The sequence below is a fragment of the Tursiops truncatus genome, chromosome 20 (assembly GCF_011762595.2).
Source record: "Tursiops truncatus isolate mTurTru1 chromosome 20, mTurTru1.mat.Y, whole genome shotgun sequence".
Lineage (NCBI taxonomy): Eukaryota > Metazoa > Chordata > Mammalia > Artiodactyla > Delphinidae > Tursiops > Tursiops truncatus.
Genome location: NC_047053.1, coordinates 46422896 through 46445869, shown reverse-complemented (window position 1 = coordinate 46445869; position 22974 = coordinate 46422896). Strand labels below are relative to the sequence as shown.

General features: G+C 59.1%; 3 protein-coding genes and 1 long non-coding RNA gene across 11 annotated transcripts; 1 reads left to right on the top strand and 3 right to left on the bottom strand.

Moving 5' to 3' along the window:
* Positions 1-22: 22 nt before the first annotated feature.
* Positions 23-9236, bottom strand: MAFG (MAF bZIP transcription factor G). 3 transcript variants are annotated; one of them, XM_033847458.2, is made up of 3 exons: positions 9082-9236; positions 4956-5018; positions 23-4859 (listed from the first exon to the last, which is right to left on the bottom strand). In XM_033847458.2, exons 2-3 carry the CDS (start codon positions 4989-4991, stop codon positions 4407-4409), a joined length of 489 nt encoding a protein of 162 aa, XP_033703349.1. In that variant the 5' UTR covers positions 4992-5018; positions 9082-9236; the 3' UTR covers positions 23-4406. The 3 variants fall into 3 exon arrangements, with proteins under 3 accessions (XP_033703349.1, XP_033703350.1, XP_019796266.1); XM_033847459.2 differs by having other exon boundaries at positions 9086-9230; XM_019940707.3 differs by lacking the exon at positions 9082-9236 and adding an exon at positions 5168-6104.
* Positions 9237-12649: 3413 nt separating this feature from the next.
* On the bottom strand, positions 12650-17179 carry PYCR1 (pyrroline-5-carboxylate reductase 1). Of its 6 annotated transcripts, none has more exons than XM_073797013.1 (8): positions 17074-17179; positions 16546-16670; positions 16224-16294; positions 15335-15514; positions 14876-15097; positions 14604-14696; positions 14286-14449; positions 12650-13463 (listed from the first exon to the last, which is right to left on the bottom strand). In XM_073797013.1, the coding sequence occupies exons 2-8, from the start codon at positions 16610-16612 to the stop codon at positions 13298-13300; spliced, it is 963 nt and encodes a 320-aa protein (XP_073653114.1). In that variant the 5' UTR covers positions 16613-16670; positions 17074-17179; the 3' UTR covers positions 12650-13297. The 6 variants fall into 6 exon arrangements, with proteins under 6 accessions (XP_073653114.1, XP_073653109.1, XP_073653110.1 ...); XM_073797008.1 differs by lacking the exon at positions 17074-17179 and adding an exon at positions 16971-17049; XM_073797009.1 differs by lacking the exon at positions 17074-17179 and having other exon boundaries at positions 14876-15094; positions 16546-16764.
* LOC117309496 (uncharacterized) lies at positions 15512-18078 on the top strand. Its single transcript, XR_012328347.1, has 2 exons — positions 15512-16381; positions 16665-18078. It is a non-coding gene; the product is annotated as an uncharacterized lncRNA (long non-coding RNA).
* A 2352-nt stretch (positions 18079-20430) lies between these two features.
* On the bottom strand, positions 20431-21354 carry MYADML2 (myeloid associated differentiation marker like 2). The gene has a single exon (XM_033847457.2). It carries the CDS (start codon positions 21352-21354, stop codon positions 20431-20433), a length of 924 nt encoding a protein of 307 aa, XP_033703348.1.
* Positions 21355-22974: the final 1620 nt, after the last annotated feature.

The window sequence follows — 22974 nt, the reverse complement described above, 5'->3', positions numbered from 1 at the left end:
GCCCCAAGGAAGCACCTGCCAGTCTCTTTAAAAGGTGTTTATTGATCATATACAAAATAAAGAAAACCTTATATATCACAAACATACACTATGTACAGCAATAAATACCCGGGGCCCGGCCCAGTGCCGCCCCTCCTGGACAATAATTTAGCAATAAATACTGCACAGGGTAGGGAGGGCGCGAGGCCGACGCCACCCAGGTCAGCCAGAGTGCTCCAGTGGGGCCCCTCCCCACCTGGATCTTCAACAACCCCCGCCCACCCCGGCAGATCCCAGCGTACCCACCCCACCTCCTGTCTTCAGCCCTAGGCAGGGCAGGCAGGGTCTGATCAACTCTGCTCCGCCCACTTCTCAGCGCCAGGAGAGCAGCAGAGCTGGACACACTGGACAGCCCTTGTCCTGCTGCCCTAAGATGCCAGGAGAAGGCTTTCTGTACCCACTCCCGTTTGGTTAAAGGCTTCAGATTGAGGGGATGTGGGGAAGGGTGGGGCTGGGACATGAGGCTGTTAGAGGGGTCCCCCTTCACAGGTCATCGGGGACAAGCTCTCCTACACTCTAGCTCAGACTGAAGGGACACCCACGTACCAAGGCTGCTGCTGCAGAGTGGGGTGGAAATGTGTGCGACTGGTCCAACAGGTACAGCACATGCTCAGGACACAAAGGCCAGAGCAGGACAAGCCATCAGTCTCGAGGGCACACCCCTGCCTCTTCCCATCTGCTTCAAAACCAGACAGCCAAAAGGAAGGCGAAAACCGGCCAGCAAGAATTATTCAGTGGCTTCTGGGGAAAAAAATCGTTAATGTGTTGGTTCCTTTCACCAAACCACAGCCTAAAAAAGTAACTTAAAAGATCCTAGAGCGGAAACAGTGTTGCAGGCTGTGGCTTCCCAGCTGTGGACGGAAGCTTTGGCCAACCGGCCACCCCAGAGAGGGAAGTCGCAGGGACAAGATGGGGCTCGACCACCCATCCCAAAGCAGGCTGCAGCTGATCAGAGCCGTGGGCCCAGCCACCGACCATCAAGGCTGCTGCTGCTGATCAGGGTTATGCCCAGACCTGAAGCCTGGACCAAGAGTAGAAAAGCCTCCAGGGAGGCCTGGCACCCGACAGAAACCAGCACACCACAAAGCAGCCACAACTTCTCACCTGCACAAACGCAGTGCCACCTGGAGCAGCAGCCAAGAGCCATGGGGAGGGCTCCCTGGGGCCATACTCTGGGCAGGAGCTGACCTGTTCTCAAAGGGTTCTCCTCTGAAATCTGAGTGTCCATGTTGGGATAGGGAGGATGTGGGCAAGGTGTGAAGGAAGGTGCACATTATGGTTTACTTAGCGGACAAGTTTGGGAGACTTGGCCTCGGCCAAAGCCCTCAATTCGCTGTGTCAAAAAGTTGAGGAGAGAGAACACAACACACTCACAGTAGGAAAAACGAATTAACGAGAATCAGAAAGACGCCAAACAGTCACATGTGGACACAGGATCTACTGTCAATAACCAAAGTGAAGGGGAGAAGGGGCACAGCAGCCCCAGAGAGACTGGCTTGATGGGAGCAGGATGCTCCCCCAGACCCAAGGAACAGTTGCTCCAAATCCAAAAACCTCGAAAGGAAGTATAGCTTCACTAACTCCAGAAGCGTCTGTAAACCAAACCAAGGACCTGCAATTTCTGTTCAGCACATGCTCACCCTCAAACCCTCCTCTCTCTAGGTCTACAGCATGGCAGGGGTGCACAGAGATGGAGGACCACCTCCCAGCCAGGATAAAAGTGGGAACCGTACTTGGACATGGGGAGCCTGTCCCTCCCCCTGTCCAGGACAGGGCATGATCTCTCTTTAGGGATTCTTATGATGTGATTCCAACTTGCTGCTACAAGAAACATCAACTACTCTCGTCTGGACCTTAGGTGGACAAAGCCAGACTGCAGGGAGGCAAAGGAAGCCACTAAGTGATTCAGAGTCAATGGTCAAAATCTCCATTGCAGGCCAACCTGGGTACAGCCAGGAATGTCTCTGAATATCTAGGGCCAAGATCAGCCCATCAAGACAACAGAAGTTGACAGCACATCCCCCCTCCTATCCCACAGGCACACTGTAAACTCTGGGATGAAGATTCTGCTGTCCACAAGGTTAAACCCTGCCTGGCCGCATTGTTTTTCTTTTCATTAGCTCACTTGTCTGTGCCTTTTCAGGGGTTCAGGACCCCCAGAGAAGCCAACCAGCAACTCCAAGGAGTAGCCAAGCCCCACACGGCCAGAGCCAGGGCAGTAGCCTCTTGGGGAGCAGGCACCACAGGCAGCCCCATCACATGCCTACGAGCAGCTGCCTGAGCCAAGTCTGGGAGACTTGGCTGCCTCACCGAGTGGCCAGGACGGGGAGGTGGGCTCAGCCCCGGGGAAGCACCTCCACAAGCCAAGCAGTGGATCCCTGGAAGACACAGACCCCAAAGGGAGTTGAAAGAAGGCCCATAGCCAAGAGCTGCCAGCATGTTCAGGGGGAGAGGGGGAACAGGACCTGGTCCTGGAGACTGTAGCCCTTGTCTGGCACTGGTGGAGACCCCCAGGCCCTCAGGCAAGAAGGGGCTGCCCCAGGTGGGCCCCGAAACCACCTGGTTCTGCCTGGGAAGCACCGTCCCGCAGCATGGAAATAGTTCTGGGATGAGTGGGCCGCGGGCCCCTGGGGTTCCCCTGCTGAGGCCCACACAAAACCCACCGTAACAAACCCCAGATTGGTGGCTGGAGCCCAAACACATTGACTGGAGGCCAGAAGGAAGACAGTCGGGGGCAGCTTGGCCCTGGCCTGGCGGGCACCCACAGTGACTCCTTGTGGTCCCTGCAAGCCCCCACCCAGGGCCAGAGATGGTGGGCAAGGAAGTAGTGAGGGGGCGGGAGGGGGGCCCAGGATGACCCCCAGTTTCACCTACCCTGCCACTGGATCAGCCCAAGCCTGAGACACACATGCGAAACCAAGGGTCAGCAGAGGGGTGTGGCAGAGCCCTGCATCTGACCCCCCGGGGGCTCGGGGTGGGCGCCAAAGCAGAAGAGGCTGGGCTGGAGGCACAGACACCCAAGCTCCACTGGAGCAGGCGCAGCCTGGCACTACAGCCCAGGCCTGACAAGCCAGCAGAAGCAAAACCACAACCAAATCCAAAAAACAAACACGGGAGAACAGACACAAGAAGTGACACCCACAGGTCAAAGGTCACCAGAAGCACCAGCACGTGACGCTGCACAAGACCTCACCAGGCACAGACAACACCACGGCACCGGCAAGAGACGGAAGCAGGAAGGGCAAAGGAGTAAGTCACTTTCGGTACAATTGCAAAAGAGATAGCAAAGAGGACGTCAGGACGCGCCTTCTGGTCGCTCACGGCTTGGCTTTTTTTTTGTCTTTTTTTTAACTAAGTTTTATAAATAACGTCTGATAACTCTGTGTATATAAAAACTAAACTTCAACAGCCACAAAGACTTGTCTGTAAGTTTACAAGAAAGGATTTTTTTTTCTTTTTTTAAAGTAGCAAAGTTTCTATTATACTTTCTTCCCTTTTCTGTTTATACGGTCAAATGTTCTCGCTTTTTTTTTTTTTAAAAAGACAGTTTTATAAATACTCTGCAGCTTTTTTTTTCTTTAGCTTTTAAACATATAATTTAATAACTTCGTAAAAGGAACTTCTCTCTTTTAAATAAAGGGCTATGTAACCACACAAATAGGTCATGTAAACAGTGACACGGGACCCATCGCAGGACACTGGACACACCCTTCACGTACGCTCACAACCAGTGATTTGGTCTTGTTCAGTGCAACACGTCAGGTGTGAGTGCCAAGGCCCCCGGCCCACAGCCACACGACACCCCATCCCCCCCAGCGCCAGACCAGTGGCCCGCCTGTCCAGGGCCCTCAGGGACAGCCTACTCTGCAGAGCAGTGCCTACCTATGCCTGCAGGCCGAGCTGAGAGTGAACTGCCCGGCCTCCCGGCCTCCCGCTAGCCTGGCGGCTGTCAGAGCCTGTGGGCCATTCTGCAAGGAGAACAGCCTCTCTCCTGCCCTGCAGCCCTCCCTGCTCAGGGACACATGTGCCCCAGAGCACCCGGTCAATCTTTCTCTCTGTTCACTCCCACAGGCCGACTCTGGACTCCAAGCCCACCTGCTCGTGGGACAAAGGGGGCGGGGGCGACCCCACGTCACCACCAAACTGACCAATCCCAACGTACAAAACACACGATGACAACGACGAGATCAAAGGGGCTCAGCCCGGCGCCCCTGGGGTGCAGGTTGTGCTTTGCAGGGAAGGGAGGAGGTAGGAGAGGAGGAAAAGAAGAGAAGAGGAGAAAGAGGAGGGAGGGAGAAGGGGACAGGGCTGCTGAATTTGCCATGCGCCTACTGGCCCCTTGCAGACCCGCCTGGGCAAGCGCATCCCTACGACCGGGCGTCCGTCTTGGACTTTACTATCGTGATGACGCTGGTGGCGGCCACCTTGCCAGGGACGAGGGGCCCCAAGCCAGCAGCAAGGGGACCCCGAGCTGGCGCCACAGGGCTTCGGGCCACGGTCCTGGCGAAGTTCTGCAGGGCCTCGTACTTGGAGCGCAGGGCATCGAGCTCCAGCTTCATGCTGGCGTTCTCCGAGGCCAGCTTCTCCACCTCCTGCTGCAGCTCTGCCTTCTGCTTCTCCAGCTCCTCCTTCTGGGTCACCCGCTTCACGCGGCAGCTGGCGGCATAGCCGCGGTTCTTGAGCGTGCGCCGGCGCTGCTTCAGCTGGATGATCTCCTCCTTGGACAGGCCCCGCAGGTGCTGGTTCAGCTCCCGCACTGACATGGTCACCAGCTCCTCATCTGTCAGGCTGGTGCCATTCTCTCCCGGCTCCCGCTTCACCTGGGGAGGGCATAGCGCACGAGGTCACAGGCCAAGTGGGGGAATCTGCCCCTGTGCCACCCCAGCCCTGAGACACTGCCCACCCTATCTGCTCACCTTCAAGGCCTTGTTTCCTTTATTGGGGGTCGTCATAACCCGAGGGCACAGCAAGCAGGCACTCTGTGAGACAGGGAGCGTAGGTCAGGACCCTGGAGACCCTTCCCCTCCCCAGTCCACACAGAGCCCTGAGCCCCCTTACACCCTCTGCCCACTCAGGGGAAGGCACCCAGTCCCCAGCCTCACCCCTTGCCCGCCCATTCCCCTGATACCTGGCCTCAAGGACCGCCCTTCAGCCTCGCCTCTCCCAAGCTGGGCTGCTCCCTGTCCCCCTGCCCCTAGGGAACCAGGTGGGAGACCAGGAGGGTCTGATGGGGGAAGGGGAACTGAAGGGCTATTAGGGAGGCAGAGGCAAGAAAAGGGGCCAGGGGAGAGATTAGAAGGATGAGGGAGGGGCCAGCCTAGAAGGAAGCCGGGAGCTTTAAAAATAACCCCAGTGCGCCCCAGAGCACGGCTGTTCCTGGCGAGTCATGCTGACTCAGCACATCGCTCCCGCTCTCTCACCAGCCTGGCACTCCCCAAGGCCGCCAGCCAACACAGCTCCAGGGGACGGGCAGCAGCAAGCTGCTGGGGCGACGAAGGCCAGCCTGGCCAGCAGCAGGTGAGGGCCAGGGCCAGCGCCCCTGTGAGCGTGTCCTCTAGGGCTCTACCTCCCCTAAGCTGGCCTGGGGCAAAGCCCTGCTCCCATGAAGGCTCACTGGGTGTCCCCGCTGGGGACTCGGGCAGAGGAGAGGATGCAGGAGAGCGCCAATTCTCCCAGACGGCTCACTTTGAAGAGCAGCAAACGGAGCTGTCCAACCAGCTCTGACTCTGTCTTTAACACTGGTGGGAGTTCCCCAAACCTACTGGTGGCAGACACTCCAGCCGGAGAAGCCGGGCCCCAGGCCCCTTGGCCCTCTCTGTCCACCTCTGCTGCTGATGGAGTAACCATCCTGTGGCTTTGGGTTGCAGCCTTTTGTACTCTGCCCCACCCCATCCAGGGTATTTCACAAGAGTGCTCACAATCGACCCCCCAGCGGCCTGCTCAGCCCTCTCTGGCCACTGACTACTCTCTGGCTCCCTGCTCAGGGTCCGCACCCACAGGGCAAGGAACAAAAACCAGAGGCCCCCCTCCCACCCACTTGGTCATCTTTTCCGCAGCCCTGCCAAGGACATTTTTACCCACCTAGTCCTGGGATTCCTGGCTCAGCTGGACCCCCTCTGCCCACCCCCACTCCCTCCATGACCTTCCAGGTTAGATGCAGGGAGGTAAACGGAGGCCTAACAAGCACTGTGGTGCCCTCCTGGAGAAGCTACAAGCACTCAGGCAATTTGGGGCTGCGGGGTCTTCTCAGCCCTATCAGGTCACTAAAGTATGGCTGGGGAGGTGGAGGCAAACACTCACTCAGGGTAGAGACCCCTCCTCACCCAGCCCTGCATCAGGATGCGAGGCTGCAGGCAAGGGGGCCAGAGACGCCTCCCCACAGCCATGCCCCGAGGCTCCGGCCCCAATGTTCTTCCAGAGCAGAGGATGGGGCAGAGGAGCTGGAGGCCAGAAGGTCCTCAGGGCCCCACGCCTACCCCCGGAGTCAAGTCCTCAAGGCAGAGCTGGAGGAGCTCCCCCAACCTCAGGTCCAGGTACAGCGTCACTGCACTGGTCCTGCCACTGTCAGTCCAAAGGAAAAGCCCTGGCACCAGCTTTTCCCACCCGCCATCCTCCCTCCACCCCACGAATGCTGAGCACACGGTGACTTCCTGAAGAGATCACACAGAAAAGTGCCGAGCGTGGCGGCTGGGAGCTGAAAAGTGCCTCCTCGGCAGATTTTACCCTCCACAGAAGCCCTGAACTCAGCACAAGTGAAGCCAACCGCCTCCTAATCAAAGGTGTGCTTGTGCTCGGGTGGGGGAGGGGTGGGTCTCAGCAAAGCCCATGCATCCAGCCACCTGGCCTTGTCTCCACTACCTGGGGACACACACTGATGGGACAGAGACAGCTTTTGGGCATGGGCTGGGATTGATGGCTCAGGGCACCTCTAGAAACCAGAGGGAGGGGATCCCAGAGACTGGATCAAGAACCCTCAGCCCTCCTCCCGCCTCTGCTCCCTCTGAGGCTGAGCACATTTTGTGGAGAAGGCATGGGTGGTCCCAAGAGCACTGATCCACCAAGGTACCCAGGGCCACCCACTCAAGGTGAGAGCCAGCCGGAAAGGGGAAAGAACTCCATCCCCTTCCCCTGGGCCCAAACTCCAGGGCATGGACAGTAGACAAGAGGCCAGCCCGCCCCTGTTCCTTCTCCTGTCCTGCAAACCCCAGTGGCCAAACCTCCCAAGCCAAGGCAGGTGTGGCCTTGGTCACTCTGGAGCCCCCACCTAGCACGCTACACTCCCACCCTGCCCTTTAGACCCACCTCCTCCAGAAGCCCTCTGAAAAAAGTCTAAAACTTAATTTCCACCAAAGCATAAGTAGCTGAGAAGATTTGAAAAAACATCCCTCCAGGAATCTGCATTTTCCTGGGGCATAAAATTCCAGCCAAAAGATCAGCTGAAGTGTTAAGACATCTGGCATCTATAAGCTCAGGGATGGGGGAGAGGGCAGCGGCAGGGAATGTCTGAGGACAAACTACAAGGTCAGCCTTACCTAGCCATGAACGCATGGGCAAGAATGGTCAGCTCTGGTCTAGACGAAACACTCCCCCACCCCTGAAGACCAGGAACCATTCATACACCCAGGAAAAGTGGCTCAAGCCACACCACCCTGAGGCTGTCACTCCCCAGGAGTCCCTACCACCTGGCCTGACACCCATCAGGGCCGCGTTCTTTGCTAACCTGCACAATACTGCGCCCCAACCTCAAGTGGAACAACTTTGGGGTGATTGGGATTCTTCAACCCATGCCATCCACACCAGTCCACCTGCTGGGCGCCCTCAAAGTTACCACCACCCGCAGCCTCAACCCGGACCCCAAGGCCAGGCTGCGAAGAGAGCCACAGCCTGCTCACCAGACACCTCGCTCCCCTGATCAGAGTCTAAGTCCTGCTGCCTCCTCTCATTTGCAATTTCCCGGTAGAGCTGCGCCTACTCGCCCTCTGCCCTGTCCACTGTCACCCAGGACTCTAGTACACGCACCCCTCCTTCACCCACTGCCTCGGCCTCTTCCCACCAGGAGACTTCCCAGCCTGGCCAAACAGACCAGTCATAGGGAAAGCCTACTTCCCAGCCCGCAAGCACGGCCCCCCTAAGCTCCTCCCCTCTTCTCACTCAGAACTATTTCCCAGTTTGGGGAGCTGTCCCAGAGGCGGGTCAGGGACCAGCAGCCTGAGAAGAGCCTGCCTGGGAGGGGATGAACAGGCCAGGGGCTTCACCCTCTACCCCGGGATAACCTGCACCAAGACCTCTGTATTTACTCCTCACCCACCCTACCCTAAACTCCCACATCAGCCCAAACTTAAGCAGACGCCCCAGCCCAGGGCCTGGCCCCTTCTCACTCCCCACGGTTTCCCTCTTACCCCTGTTTCCCGGCCTCTCAGGCCCCTAGCTCTAATCCCCCCAGGCATCAGGACGAGCATCGAGTGACCTCATGCTGATGACTCAGCAAGTCTCCTTCTGGGCTCTGGCAAGCGTGTGACGGAGCGAAGCCGGAGCGGGCAGGGTCTTCCCAGCCCCCCCTCCACGTGCCGCTTCCTCCCCCTAGCCAGCCGAGGACCCCGCGCCTGGGAGGCGTTGACACAGACACCTGATGAATCAGCAGCTCAGGCTGGGGCCGCCGAGCTCTTCCACGGAGCCCTGGGCGCCCCGCTCGACCCCACCCTTTCCTCCCGCCACCCCGGCCGTCCCTCCCTCCAGGACTCCCCGGCTTCACCGAGCAAGACCAGCGCACGCCCCACCCGCCCCTGCGGGCCCGCGCGCCCACCCCAGTACCCCCGGCGGAGGGACCAGGAGCCGCTCCGGACCGGTGGGGAAATCGAGGCATGGGCCGCCAGCAGGGCACAGGGCAGACCCAAAGCCCGGAGCACCCGGACCACGCCGCCACAGGCCGCCGGAAGGAGCAGCGGCCCCGCAAGCACCCGCCCCCGGATCGGAGCACCCGCACGCCCCCCGCTCGGCCCTGGCCCCCGGCCCCGGCCCCGGCCCGGCCGCCGCCGCACTCACCCACCACACTGCGGGCCCGGCGGGCCGAGGCCGGGGCGGGGCGGGGCGGGCGCTCCGAGGCCGCGCGGGGCTGGCCGCGCGGGGGCTCCGGGCCCAGAGTGGGAGCTCGCCGCCTGCGCGGGCCGGGCCGAGCGCACTAGGAAGGCCGGGCCGGACCAGGCTTGGGGCTCCGGATCCTCCGCCGCCGCCGCCGCCGCCGCCGCCGCCGCCGCTCCACAGACGTCACATGATGTTTGGTCACGTGGGCTCCATTCATGAAGCGGCGACGCGACCGGCTGGGGCTTAAAGGGGAAGGCGCGGCGGCGGCGGCGGCGGCGGGGGGCGGGGCACGCCTGCACTGCGCCTGCGCGCCCGGGCGCCGTCGCCCGGGCAACGCAAGCCGCGCCTGGTGGGTGAGGTCTCGCGGGACTGGCCCGGGAGTGCGCTCCCGACCGGCCACGCCCCCTTCGAGGCGGGGCCTGGTGATCCTGCCCAAATGCTCTCCTGAGCCTTCCGTGTAGACGTTTCAAAGGCCACGTGTCCAGGGTGCAGGTGCGGAGGTCCCCACGCATTATGGAGAAGATTCTCATGGTGTTTCTGATGCCGTCTGTCAGACTGCATGCACTGCCTCCGTAACTGGAGCGGGTCTCATCCCTGCCAGGAACAGTGGCCTGGCACACAGGAGACCCATACGCTCCTGTAGGTGAAGGGCTTGTCCAGGATTCAAAACTTAGGTCTTCTCAAGGCCGCCTCCAAGATCCTCTGTGTAGTGGTCTGTCTTCACGCAACATCCCGAGAGCTCACATGAGTGACAAGGACTCAGGCGGTTCCTGGAACGAGTCCGGCTCAGGGTGAGTGTGGGGTAAACATCTGTTGAATTAATAGTTGATGTAGGAATTGCACCTTTCCTTTCCTGTTTCATCAACATCTGCCTGGAACTCAGGTCACTGGTCCATGTCTGCTCCTGCACTTTCTGTAAGGAGTTCTCACTGCTGTTCAAAATTCCCAGAGAAAGAGGTGACGAAAGGAAGAAGAGAAATTGAAGGGATCCAATTTCTACGTTGATTTACCTTCTCAAGTGTAAAGCCAGGAAGGGTGACCTACCCTGCCAGGCAGGTCAGTAGAAATCAGGTGAGCTGAAAGAGGGATGAGTGAGGGCTGCTGGGTCCTCAAGGGGATTCAGTGCCACTGAATGAATGATGGAGGCCAACCCAGGAGGCCCCCAGAGCCAGGGGACATCAAGGTGTCAGCAGCTCTCCCTGCCAGACTCCAGTAGCTTCCCTCTGAACCTACAGGGCCTTAATATGCCCAGGGCAAGACTTCTAAAGCCCTCAACTTTTTGTTGTTGTTGCCTCTCCCATTGCGGAGCACAGGCTCCGGATGCGCAGGCTCAGCGGCCATGGCTCACGGGCCTAGCTGCTCCGCGGCATCTGGGATTTTCCCAGACAGGGGCATGAACCCGTGTCCCCTGCATCGGCAGGCGGACTCTCAACCACTGCGCCACCAGAGAAGCCCAAGCCCTCAACTTTTATTGTACTAAATCACAAAGACTTGCCTCTGAGGCCAAGAAAGAGGTCCTTTTGGACCTCTAGCATCCTCACCACCAGCTGCCGGCTCCTTCTGGCCTGCTCTGCTCAGGTCTGTGCTCACACTTGCAGGGGGTTCCCCAGGTGTCAGTCCCTGCAGAACACCAGAGACCTCATAGCTTTCTTCCCGCATCACACCCCTTCTCAGGCCCGTGTGGCTCTGCCCCACTTCCCCACATCTGGCTTTTGGTGGTTGGGACCAAGGCTCACATTCCTGCCTGCTGAAACCCAGTGTGTTTTTCACGGGGTGGCGCAAAGCCCACCGCAAAGCTCGTCTGGACTCCTGTGCCTCCTCCCAGGCTGTGACGTGTGATTCTTCACTTTAGAGCCACCTGCTGGCTTCCTCCAGACCCCAGACCCAGGGCACATGTGGGAGCAGCAGGCCCCCCTTGTCTTATTGGTCAGCACCTGACACACACAGCAGGCACTCAAACAGTGAGACTGGCCTTGACTTAAGGGAACAGTCAGGGGGAAGCTTTGGTCCTGGGCAGATGTGTGGCCTTTGGGACAATCTCTTCTGGGACATCTTTTCCCCAGAGGGAGGGTGCCAGGGTCTCCCTGCACTGCCAAGTACTTTGCCAGGGGAAGCCCACAACCCACCTCACGCCAGCTTCTATCCACCAGCATGGTGGCCTGTGCCAGGGGTTTATGCCTTAGGAGGGCCCTGTAGGGACTCTAGACCCCGTGAGAGCCTTGGGCAGTCGGTACATGGGGTGTGACCTAGACTCTGGAGGCCACCCTGGCAGGGTCAAGGGTATATGGTCTTGCCCCTCACTTGCTCTGTTTTTCCTGTCTCCTGTAGATTTGGAAGGCTGGGTCCTTGTCCTCAGAGTGCTCCCTCTCCTACCCCACTTGCATCAGGCCTTGGTTCTAAGTAGGCCCAGGGGAAGGAAACGAACTGGAGTTGAGACCTTGCAATGTAGTTCCTGGAAAACCTCTGCCCAGGGGCTCTCCTGGTCCCCTCCCCTGCCCCTCCTGGGACCCATTGCTTCACCTGGGTGCCCCCTGCCAACACCCTACAGACACCCAGCCCCGCTCCTCTGATATGCTCACCCGGGTGTGTGTGTGTGAGTGTCTTACTGTTTCTGTGCTCAGTAACTGTTGATCAAACAAATGTGAGCACTCCTGGCCCCATAAAGGGTTCTGACCTCAGCAGCTCCTTTGATCTTGTGGGCCTCCTGTGATGGTTAATTTTACATCAACCTTCGGGCCATGGGGTGACCAGATATTATTGTTTCTGTGAGGGTGTTTTTGCATGAAATTAACATGTAAATCAGTAGACTTCAACATTAGACCAAATTAACATTTTAACCAATAAAGCAGATTGCCCTCCATATGTGGGTGGGCATCACTCAAGCAGTTGAAGGCCTGAATAGAACAGAAGACCAACCCTCTGCAGAGTAAGACAGAATTCTCCATCAGTCTGCCTTCAGACATCACCTGCAACATCAGCTCTCCCTGCCTGATGGCCTTTGAATCGAAATATTGGCTCTCTCCAGGTCTCCAGCCTGCCTGCTAGCCTCCATAATTGTGTGAGCCAACTCCTTATAATAAATCTCTTTCGTTTCTATATTCCCTCTTCTATATATATAAGCCATCTCCTACTGGTTGTTTCTCTGGAGAACCCTAATACACTTTCCTAGGAAGCTTCTTCCTCACCCACCCTTGGCCTCACCTGGGTGAGTCGGGGAGACATCTGCCCCCACCAAACCAGGAGGCATAGAGGGTGCTGAGGCTGATGCCCCTCCCACAGCAGGGCCTGCCAAGCCCAGCTTCCAGTGCCAGCTTCCAGTCATGCCTCTAGTGACTGAGGCCCCAGAAGCCCCCTCCCCCCTGCTCATTGGAGACTCAGCCCCACCAGCCAGACTGGCTGCGTTGGAATGCAGGGCTCTGGGCCTGTGGGCTGCTGGCTCAGCCTTCAGTGTTACATCGGACAGCAATGACCCTCTGGCACAGTCTGGGCCTCCCTCCACAGGTGGTGACAAAGTTAGAAGTCAGGACACTGGGGCTGAAAACGAATTTATTTAACCTGAAAAGTCAGAGACAGAAATGACAGCATCTGTTGGTTGGACCAGGAATGGGAGATGATGGCCTGAGTGTATTGGGGCCTCGGGCGTTCAACCATCTGAGGAGCCCTTTTCTCAAATGTCACGCTGGCCAAGAACCATGGGCCCTTTTGCTGGATTCCAGGGACCCTCTGGCCCTTCCCACACTGAGGAAGGAGTGCAGAGTGGAGAAAGGGCAGGAGTGGGATCAAGCTCTCTCCTTGGCTGGGCCTTCATGGTTGGGGTGGGGTGGGTCGGGGGGGACCTTGACCTTTGTACTCAAGCCCAAGCCAGCTGACACTGGGTGCTGAAGCCCCCCAAGCCCTGGAGGAAGGTGGTCCTGACCTGGTTTGGGGGCAGAGGAAGGGGGAGGCTTAGGTCAGAGAATCCTTCCTTGTTCTGGACCAGGACACACTTGGGGACCATGGAGGTTCCCACTGGGAAGTGATGTGCCCCCTCCCTGGCTACAGCTCCACTGACCCAAGTGGATCAGAGCCACGGGGGATGTGAGGACATCCTGTGAGGCCTGGGGCTAGACACTCGCAGCACAGAGCTCCGAGCCCAGGAGGAAAAGGCAGAGAGTGACCTGCGGGCAGGTTGGACACCTCAGTCCTTCTTGCCTGCCGGGGCCATGCTGCGGGGCAGCAGCTTGGAGTGGCCAGAAGGGGCCAGTAAGGTGCCGGGAGGGGAGTCCAGCTTCACCTTGTCCAGGATGGTCTTCTTGATGGCAGCTGGTGAGACCTTCTCCCGGTCGGCCACGGACTGCAGCTCTCTGGGGAGACAGCGAGGAGGGCTGTGTCCAGGGCTCCGCCTCCTTCCGAGCCCAGGGGTCCAAGTGGAAGTGGCAAGAAGCGCACAGCTCCCAGCACCTGCCAGCCTAGGGTGCTGCTGTGCTGTCACTCCCACCTTAGGGCCTTTGCCCCTGCACTTCCCGCCACCAGCTACCTCTCCCCTAGATTGCCGTTCAGTGGCCTCTCACCTCATTCAAGCCAGCTGAGGGTCACCGAATCTACCAGCAGCCCCCCAGACACTGAGCCCTCATGGCCCTGAGCACGGGACACATGCCTCATCTGTCTCCCCTGCAGGCTGGCGCCAGGAGAGCAGCATTACGTTCTAGCCTCACTGTCAGGCAGTGGCAGAGAAGCCTGTGGGCTTGGACTGGAGGGCAGGTAGGGTGGTGAGAAAGAGCCCTGTCCATCCTGGAGGCCTGTCCATCCCCTGCTCCTTGGATTTCTTTCAGCTCTCATGTGCTGTCGTTGTGCCAGCACATCCTGTGCTTCTAACTCTGTCTGTCTCCCCGGCAAGGCCAAGAGGAATGTGTTATCATCAGCCCCACAGAGGTTCCCCCTGGACTGCCTCCCTGGCTTGGATGACCACCCCAGTCTGAAGGCCACAAGTGATGAAATCACGTGCGGAGCCCAGCGTGGGCCCAGAGGGCCCCTCTTCACAGGATGATGGAGAGTGGTGAGGGATGCTGCACACCGCCACCCCAGGGAACCTCAGGGCTCCCCGCACCCTACCCGCTGGTAGGCCAGAGCTTGATAAACATGTGGTGAGTGAATGACTGAGTGGGCAGGCAGCAGCGGGGGCCCACCGTGTGCGGATGCAAGAGGCCTCCACGGCATTGATGAGCAGGGAGCGAAAGCCCCCGCTCTCCAGCACGTGCAAGGCGTGGATGGTGGCCCCACCGGGAGAGCAGACGTTGTCCTTGAGCTGGCCTGGGTGCTGTTCGGAGTCCAGTAGCATCTTAGCGGCCCCCTGAAGCCAGAGAGGGGGGCTGAAGGTTGTGAGGGTACTGCTTCCAGCCCCAACCAATGCAGCACCCACTGACTCTCCACCCATCCACCCCAGAGCACCAGTCTTGGTCCTGGTAAGGAGTGGCCCCCACCAGAGGGTCAGGAAGAACACTAACCAGCAAAGCCTGGGCCCCGAGGCGGACTGCCAGGCGCCTTGGAAGCCCCATCTTCACACCCCCATCAGCCAGTGCATCCAGGGCTGTGAATGCCTGCAGAGAGAAAGCACCTAAGCTGCTGTCCCAGGCCTTTCCTCCATTTCCTCTAGGCAGTGGTTAGTCCAGCAGCTCTGCCCGCAGGGGCCCAGAGCAAGGAGGAGGGTGGAAGATGGGCAGACATGCCCTGAGATCCTGGGGACTGCCTACTGCCCCCGCTCCTCCCCAGTCCTCACATAAGCTGGGCCGCTGCCGCTGAGTCCCGTGACAGCATCAATCAGGTCCTCCTCCACCTCCGTGCAAAAGCCCACACTGCTCATGAGCTGCTCCAGGAGCCTGCCATCCTCCACCTGGGCGTGGGTGCCCGTGGCATACACAGTGGCTCCTTCCCGCACTACGACCGGTGTGTTGGTCATGCAGCGGATGACTTTGGGGGCCGGCTGGAAGGCTGTCAGCTTCTGGGGGAGAAACTGGCTGTGTGTCCATCCCAGCCCCTTGCCCAGCATGCTGTGCTGGGTGCGGGTGTGAACATGCTCACCCAACTGAACGCTTCCTGAGTTCTGTGAGCTATACAAACACACCCATTCCAAAGATGGAGAACCAGGTGTGGAGCACGCCAGGGCTCCTGAGCCCTCTGCAGTGCACACCTCCACCCCATCTCCAGACCCCGCCGGACCCTGACCCGTAGTGCCCACCTTCTCGATGGAACTGATGGTAACGCCAGCTGCACAGGACACCACGATGTGTCGATCCTCAATGTCGGCGGCAATCTCATCCAGGATGAAAGGGATAATGTGTGGTTTCACCGCCAGGAAGAGCACATCACTGTGCTGCACAGTCTCCTTGTTGTGGGGCGTCAGGTTCACCCCCATCTTCTGCAGGGAGCGCCAAGGCGAGCTCAGCCTGCTGTATGTGGCTGGCTGGCCCCCTTAGTATCCCCGCAGGCCGAGAGCCCCTCGTGTAGAACAGCACAGAGGATGATGGGAACGTGGGCATGGCAGGGCTGGGGGCTCAAGGCATGGGGCTCTGACACCATCTAACTGCCCTTCCCACCCAAAAGTGGAGGAAGCATCCTGATCTGGAAGGGCGGACAAGCGAAACTGCATCCAAACCAAAGTCCCAGCCCACCCCACCTAGGGCTGCAGCCCCCAAACCCCTGACCACCTCGTCAAGTGCGAGTGGTGGTGTGGATAGTGGTCTCAAGCTGGTAGCCTGCCCCCACCCTTGGACATGGAGCCCTCACTCAGCTATGGCAAACTGAAACTGTATTCAGCCCCCAGGTGGTCTCTCCCGGCCCCCATACTGTGATCCCCTGTGGTGGTCCACTTGGGGAACCCCATTCCTGACCACCAGTGGCACATGTGCCGGTCACCAAGTTCCCAAAAGCATAGGGAGGGGACCCATCTGCAGGCCAGGAGGCAGGGTCTTTTAGATACTCCAGCCCAGGGACCCTCTCCTCATTGGCGTGGGGGACTGTGGCATGGTGCCTCCCTCTGGGGCCGCTACTCCTGGCCTTCCAGGGTCAAGGCTATCACACACTGGCCTCTAGAAATACTGACTGGTCACCCTCCACCCTGCACCTACCCTGAGGGCAGAAACAGTGGCCAGGTCCATGTCTGGGGAGCTGGCCATTATCTTGTGGGCAGCCAGGACACCTGTGAGAGACAGAGTTCCTCCCTCAAGGCCAGTCTTGGCGTCCCTCCACCACATCCTCAGGAAGAACAGGAATCGCACCACCCAGGGTAAGACAGCAACCCCTGCCTTACCCCAAACCTTCCAAGGCTACCGTTTCCCACAGTGCTCAAATGAGGCACGTTAATGCAGACTCCACCCTCACCTCCCAGCCTGGGGAAGAGTAACTGGCCCACCCTCTCACGCTTGGCCCCTTCCTGGCCGCAGCGCCTACCGGCTGCTGTGAAGCCCTTGGCCAGGGCAAAGGCCAGCTGGCCAGCCCCGATGAAGCCCACGCTCATGGTGTCTGGAGGCCTGCGCCCACTGCCCTCACAGCTGGCACCGTCTCCGCAGGAGCAGCTGCGGGAAGATGGGGCAGAATCCAGAACAAGAAGTTAGGCGGGCAGTGCCAGGCTTGACTACTCCACCGCCGACCGGTGACCCCCATCCCAGCGGGTCTAACTCTCCCCCGCTCCGGTGCCCCCGCCCACCGCAGCGTCCCGACCTGCTCCTGCAGGTCCCAGACGGGGCAGAGAGGGGTGAGCCAGCCTCCGGAAAGGGTCGGGAAGACGCATGGGGTAAGGGGACGCCCCCACGCCCGAGTCCCCTCCCCACGCCCGAATCCCCTCCCCACGCCCACGCTCCCCCAGGTCCGAGCACCCCCGACGCCGGAGTCGAGTGCGCGGACTTGCATTTCCCCCTGCCTGGCGGCACCACCGCCCGCCCGAGCCGAACCCCGACCCACAGCTTGGCTCCCAATTACCCAGTTACTCGGTGCGAGTCTCCCCCTGTCCGCAGCTGCGCGCCCGCCACGCGGCACCCAGCGCCGGGGGGCCCCCCGCCCCAGCCAATCCGCGGCGCGGCCGCCCTGGAACCGGCCAATCTGGGGGCGCGGGAGGCGCCGAGGGGCAGTTGCATCATCCGCTCACCCCCGCCCCCTCCCGCTGGGTCCAGTCGCCCCCGCACTCCCGAACCTGTGCCTTCAGTCCCGGCCCCAGCGCACCGAAACCTTCGCCGCCCCCACCCCCATCCCCCGGGACCGCGCCTGAGGACTGAGGGCACCGGGGGAGGGGCGGCAGGAGCCGGGCCCTCAAAGAGTGGCCCTGAGCTAGGGCTCCTCTCTCGGGGCCCTGTCGTTGGACATGGACACGGACACGTCAGGCTGGCGTCCGTGATGGCGTGGCCCTCACTCGGGTTTGGAAACTGGCGACATAGCCCGGACCTTCTCAGAATCTCAAAGCGGGGAGGCATCTGGGAGGTCTAGGTCGGTCCCCCTGAGATCTGGACCCCCTCCTTCCCACCTGGGGTTTCTGCTCTCCAAGTCTATTCTAAGGCTCAGGCGCCCTTTGAAAACTGCATGACACTGGGGGCCACTGGCCTGTTACCACGTGAACCTCCTCAAACAGGCTCTCAGGGTGGGTGGTGGTCAACCAGTAGATAGAGGAAGATGACCCCCTAGTGCCCCCAGTTTCCACGGAGCACCCATGTCTCCTGACATCTCATGTGAAGGGTCCGTGGAATTTTTTGACCCTAGGTTTTCCGAAGAAAAAAGCTCTAGTCATCTCCCCGAGGACGCGCTCAGGGCTCGTCTGAGCTGAGTCTGCATTTGGGTTTCAGGATAGTCTGGGGTCCCAGTCAGCAGCAGGGTTAAGGGCAAAGTAAGAAGCATCATCATTGACATCCCATCCCCCCACCAGGGGAGGGGGTGGGGGTGCTTTATTTTTTCGGTTCTGTATGTTAAATGACGACAAACTGTTCTGAAATGTAATTTCAGTGTTACTTGGATGATTGTGCCGCAGAAGCAGGGCTGTGAGTTCTCCTTGACATAATAATGACCAACATCAACACCACCAGACCACTGTAGTGAGCGTGTGTACGCGGCAGATGTCCAGGCCTCCTCGTATGTTTATTCTGGTGTTCAGTCCTCACCCTCTGAGGGAGGAGCTATAGTAAGATCCAGTCCAAAGTGGACTGTTCAGGGAGTGGCCCAGACTCAAACCCATAGACGCAAACTTGGGGGTCCCACTCCATTTTAACTGACTGTATATAATCAGAGAACAGAGTCCATCCTTTAAAAAGTATTGTTTCCCAAGTGACGACGACAAATAACTCCTTCCTCCAAAGAGCAAGAGTCCTCTGATCCGGGGAGAGAATGGCATGAAGACAATCCCCAGGGCAGCCTCCCGGAGGCCAGTCGACATCTGCCATGCTTATCTTGAGCCCTGGAACCCCTTGCCTCCTCTCTCTCCCCCTCAGGATCTTTGAAACTTAGGCTGGGTGGAGCTCTGGGGGCAGAAGTCCGTGGGACAGTGAGGAAATTGGAAGTTGGTGACAGATAACTCATTTCAGAAATTTGATTAGAAAAGGAAGACTGTCTAGGCCTCCCTGTGAGCTGGGAAGGGTGTGGCCCATATGCTCCTTTGTCACCTGGTAACACACTCCCAACCCCCGCCCTCCCTCAGCCAGCAGGGCCCTCAGGACGCCTCAGGACACAGGGGTCCCTGCCCCCTCAGGGATCTGCTGCTGAAGACGGGCCTCTCCAGGTAAAGGAGCCCTGTGCGTGTGCCCTCCCCAGCGGGCGGGCGGACCACTTCTCTCACACTGTGCATGGTGCCAGCACAGGGAGCCCTTGGACCCCGTGCCTAACAGCTGCTTGGGCTCTGCTGCCACGGGTGTAGCAGCCCCTCTGCCCACTGCTATGCCCAGGGCCCTTGGAAACCCCAGCGGTGGTGGTGAGTGCCGAGAGCTCCCCACCCCCATCCTCCCCTTGCTGTCACCCACCTGGGGAGAGGACACTACTTCCTCGGGAGGCCACTCTTACCCCCAGAGTGCCCCAGCCCTCCCGCAGCTGCCTCCTTCCTCAGCCAAGCCCAGTCTAGGCTCTTCTCTGGGAACATGCTGGTGGATGACCCAGGAGGGACAGCTGGCCACCACCCCCTCTGGCTACCACCCCCTAAGCAGAAACTTCTCCGTGCAGATCAGCGTTGGTGTTTAGTTCCTGCTCAAGGCCAGGGGCCCGTCTATGGGCTGAGCGGCTGCTGTGCTTCGGCAGCTAGTGCGCTGCTCTGGGCTGGCCCAGTCTGGGTTCTTGAGTGGGAGAAGCTCCCTGGAGTATGGAGGACAATGGCCCCAGCAGGCCCTCGTGGTTGGCAGCCAGGCAAATGAACACTTGAACAGAGGTGGTGGGCCTGTGAGCACCAGGGTGATGCCTGGTGCCCAGGCTCCATGCCCCAGTGGCTGCCCCAGGCTGGTCCTCCCCTGGGTCAGGGCTGCCCTAGGCCAGCCCCCCGGGGCCCATGGCAGGCACTGCAGAAGCTGCCGCATCGGGGCAGACAGCAGGGGCCCAGTGGTGGCTCCCTGCCTGGGTGGGAACCCAGCTTCTCCTTAGCATGCTGTGCTCTTGTCAGTGTTGCCGCCCCATGGATCCCTCCAAGCCTGCACTGTCTCCAGCATGATGAGACTGCCCTGTGTGACCACACCAGAGTCCTTGCTCAGCTTCCAAAGCTGTGGCCGCTCAGAAGCGGCAAGGCGGGGTCCTGATTCCCAGCTCCTCCTCGAGTTGGCACAGATGCCCCAGCAGGGCCCTGCTTGGATAGCTGTCCTTCCAGGGCTCCAGGAACTGCCCCTTCAAGGCTAGAGGAAGCGCAGGCTCACCACGCTCCTTTTTCACACTACTTAGTTTACTCAGCCCAAATGTGGTCTCCAGACGTTTATGGACGCTTGGGGCCAACTTCTTAATCCTAGCCTCAGGGTCCCCATCTGCAAAGTGGGTCACAACAGCACCTGCTTCAAAGTCTTCTCATGTGTTACAGTGGCCAGCACGGAGGCAGGGTGTGCCAGCAAATGAAGAGAGATGGAGAGAGACAGAGAGAGACAAAGACAGAGAGATAGACGGGGAGAGAGAGGGGCTGGGAGCTGCCTGGCAGACTCCTTCCCCGTGACCTGTTCTGTCCCCCCTCTGCCCCTCCCTGAGATGAGCTGCTGAGCACTGCCAGAAGCCCAGTCATGGCTCTACTGGCTGCCTCCCTCTGGCTTGTCCCTGGAAGTCTGGGCTCACCTGGGTCCCCTCATGGTGCCTGAGCCCTGGAGAGCAGAGGTGGGTGGGCCGCTGCCTGTCGGGCTACAAGGTAGGCACGAAGCGGATCCTCTGGGAGTAAGCCAGGTCGGCGACGTAGAGGAGCAGGTTGACATAGGTGAAGGTGGCCACCACCAGCTGGCTGTCCCAGGTGCAGCTGCCCCTCAGGCAGTCGGGGGGGCGCCCAGGCTCACCGTACTTGGGGTCGAAGCAGAAGACAGGCCAGATCACTGCAGCACTGAGGTAGAGGAGCACAGCCAGGAAGGTATACACCACCACTACACGGTCGAAGGGGCAGCCCAGGCCCCCCGTGTGGCCCATCACGCTCAGGGCCACCACGACCACTGTGGCAAGGAAGCACAGGCTGTAGACGGCCACACACCACTGGGTGGCCACGTAGCGCCCGTAGCGGCTGTCGTGGACCAGCGCCCCAAATATGATGCAGGCCACAAAGGCCTGGACGATCTTGAGGAGTCCCGACACCGTGGCCATGTAGCTGGCCACCTGACCTGGCCGGGCCCGGGTCAGGGCCACCTCCGTGGCATAGGCCAGGAAGAGGAGCCCGGCGAAGATGCTGGCTGCTAGGCGGAAGTCCCTGGCTGTGCAGCCCGCGGGCTCGGGTAGGCACTCCAGCTGGGTGAAGTACAGTGGGTAGATGACCGCAGCTGTGGCGGATAGCAGCGTGGCCAGCATGGCGAAGGCTGCTGTGAAGTTTCCCCAGGACAGGTGCAGGCAGCTGTGCAGCCGGGTGAACTCACAAGCCACCACCAGGACCGAGAGCGCGAAGCAGAAGCCCCAGGCGGCCATGCAGAAGGTGCCCTGGACGCCATCGAAGCCGCCCCGGTGGGCCACCAGGCTGAAGGTGGTGCAGCCAAAGGCCAGCTGCAGCACGCGGGCCGTGCCCACAGGCGATGTCACAGCGCCCAGGTGCAGGTACCCACCCCCGGGGGGCTCCATGGTGCTGCCCATGTGGCCGGCCGAGTCTCTGCTTCACACAGTGCCTGGTGGCCCCGGAGCCTGCGGCAGCAGCAGATGCCAGCAGCCTGCAGTGGCAGTGACGCTGGTGACATTGCAGCAGAGCAGCCTCTCCACCGCCTGTGTGGGGAGGGCCGAGGCCCCCCCCAGCTCTATAAATAGGTGACCGTGATCAGAGCCCGGGAATAGCAGCTTGCGTTCCTGTGCCTGTCCCTATCCAGGAGGGACATCTGACCCTTGTGATCCATCGAGCCCCTGCCAGGACCATTAACCCCTTGGCTGCTGGCACCACCCCCACCTCCAAAGCACCTGCTTCTGTCGGTCAGTCGGTGCCACTGCCCGTGGGGGAGGGGGAGGGAGAAGAGCAGAGAGGACCAGGCAACCCAGCTCCAGCAGCTTCAAGGGGGAGGGGCACAGGGAGGAGAGCGCGGCAGTGGGGGATCTGGGAGCCCTGCAGGGCTCGGTTCAGAGCTGGGATGGTTTCAGGACCCCATTGTCATTGTCCCTTGGCCCACACTCAACTCTGATTCCTGGGAGGTGGTGGGAGAGGGGAGTGGAGATCCTGTGCCCCCTCCCAAAGGTGCCCACCCTCATTCTTCTCACATCCCCCAGCCTGACCTGGGGGAGTTAAGTTTTAGTTATTATTTGGGGGGATCATAATGGAGCACTTTACTTGTCCCTCCTAGATATGTAAACACCTAGGAAAAACTCAACTCTCCCAGTTTTAGTCTAAAATATTAAAAATATATGAAATGTTTTTGAAAAGGAAAAGAAATTTTTCTGACTGTAAAAGTAGTACATGCTCAGGCCCAATCAGCACAGAAAGAGAAGAAAGATTGCCAGCGATTAATCTGCCAGTGATTAATCTGCCAGTGATTAATCTGCCTGTAATTCTAGCTCCTAGATTCAACCCCTGTGAACATCCGTGTATACAGTTGGCCCTCTGTATCCACAGGTTCCCTATCCACGGATTCAACCAACAGCAGATTGAAAATATTGGGGGAAAAAAATTCCAGAATGTTCCAAAAACCAAAGCTTGAATTTGGCATGAGCCAGGAACTATTTACATAGCATTGACTTTCTATTAGGTATTATAAGTCATCTAGAGATAAGTTAAAGTATATGGGAGGGGAATTCCCTGGCGGTCCAGTGGTTAGGACTTGGGACTTTCACTGCTGTGTCCCTAGGTTCAATCCCTGGTCGGGTGACTAAGATCCCACAAGCCGAGCAATTTGACCAATAAATAAATAAATAAATAAATAAATAAATAAAAATAAAGTGTACGGGAGGATGTGCATAAGTTATACACAAATACTATGCCACTTTATACAAGGGACTTGGGCATCAGTGGATTTTGGTATCCTAGGGGGTCCTGGAACCAATCCCCTTTGACACTATATATATAGCCTTATGTGTATTTCCCCCAACTTTTCATTTAGGAAAATTTCAAATTTACAGAAGAGTTGCAAAATAGCACAATGAACACTCATATATCTTTCACCCAGATTTAAGAATTATTAATATTTTGGGACTTGCCTGGTGGTCCAGTGGTTAAGACTCCGTGCTTCCACTGCAGGGGACGCAGGGTTCAATCCCTGGTCAGGGGAGTTCCAC

Excerpts from the sequence above, each read along its gene's own strand:
- MYADML2 (XM_033847457.2), bottom strand. The coding sequence starts at position 21,354 with ATGGGCAGCACCATGGAGCCCCCCGGGGGTGGGTACCTGCACCTGGGC.
- MAFG (XM_033847458.2), bottom strand. The coding sequence starts at position 4,991 with ATGACGACCCCCAATAAAGGAAACAAGGCCTTGAAG. Across the intron at positions 4,860-4,955 it reads AAGGAAACAAGGCCTTGAAG|GTGAAGCGGGAGCCGGGAGA; the intron begins GTGAGCAGATAG and ends TGCCCTCCCCAG.
- PYCR1 (XM_073797013.1), bottom strand. The coding sequence starts at position 16,612 with ATGAGCGTGGGCTTCATCGGGGCTGGCCAGCTGGCCTTTGCCCTGGCC. Across the intron at positions 16,295-16,545 it reads CAAGGGCTTCACAGCAGCCG|GTGTCCTGGCTGCCCACAAG; the intron begins GTAGGCGCTGCG and ends TGTCTCTCACAG. Across the intron at positions 15,515-16,223 it reads CCACTGTTTCTGCCCTCAGG|AAGATGGGGGTGAACCTGAC; the intron begins GTAGGTGCAGGG and ends CGCTCCCTGCAG.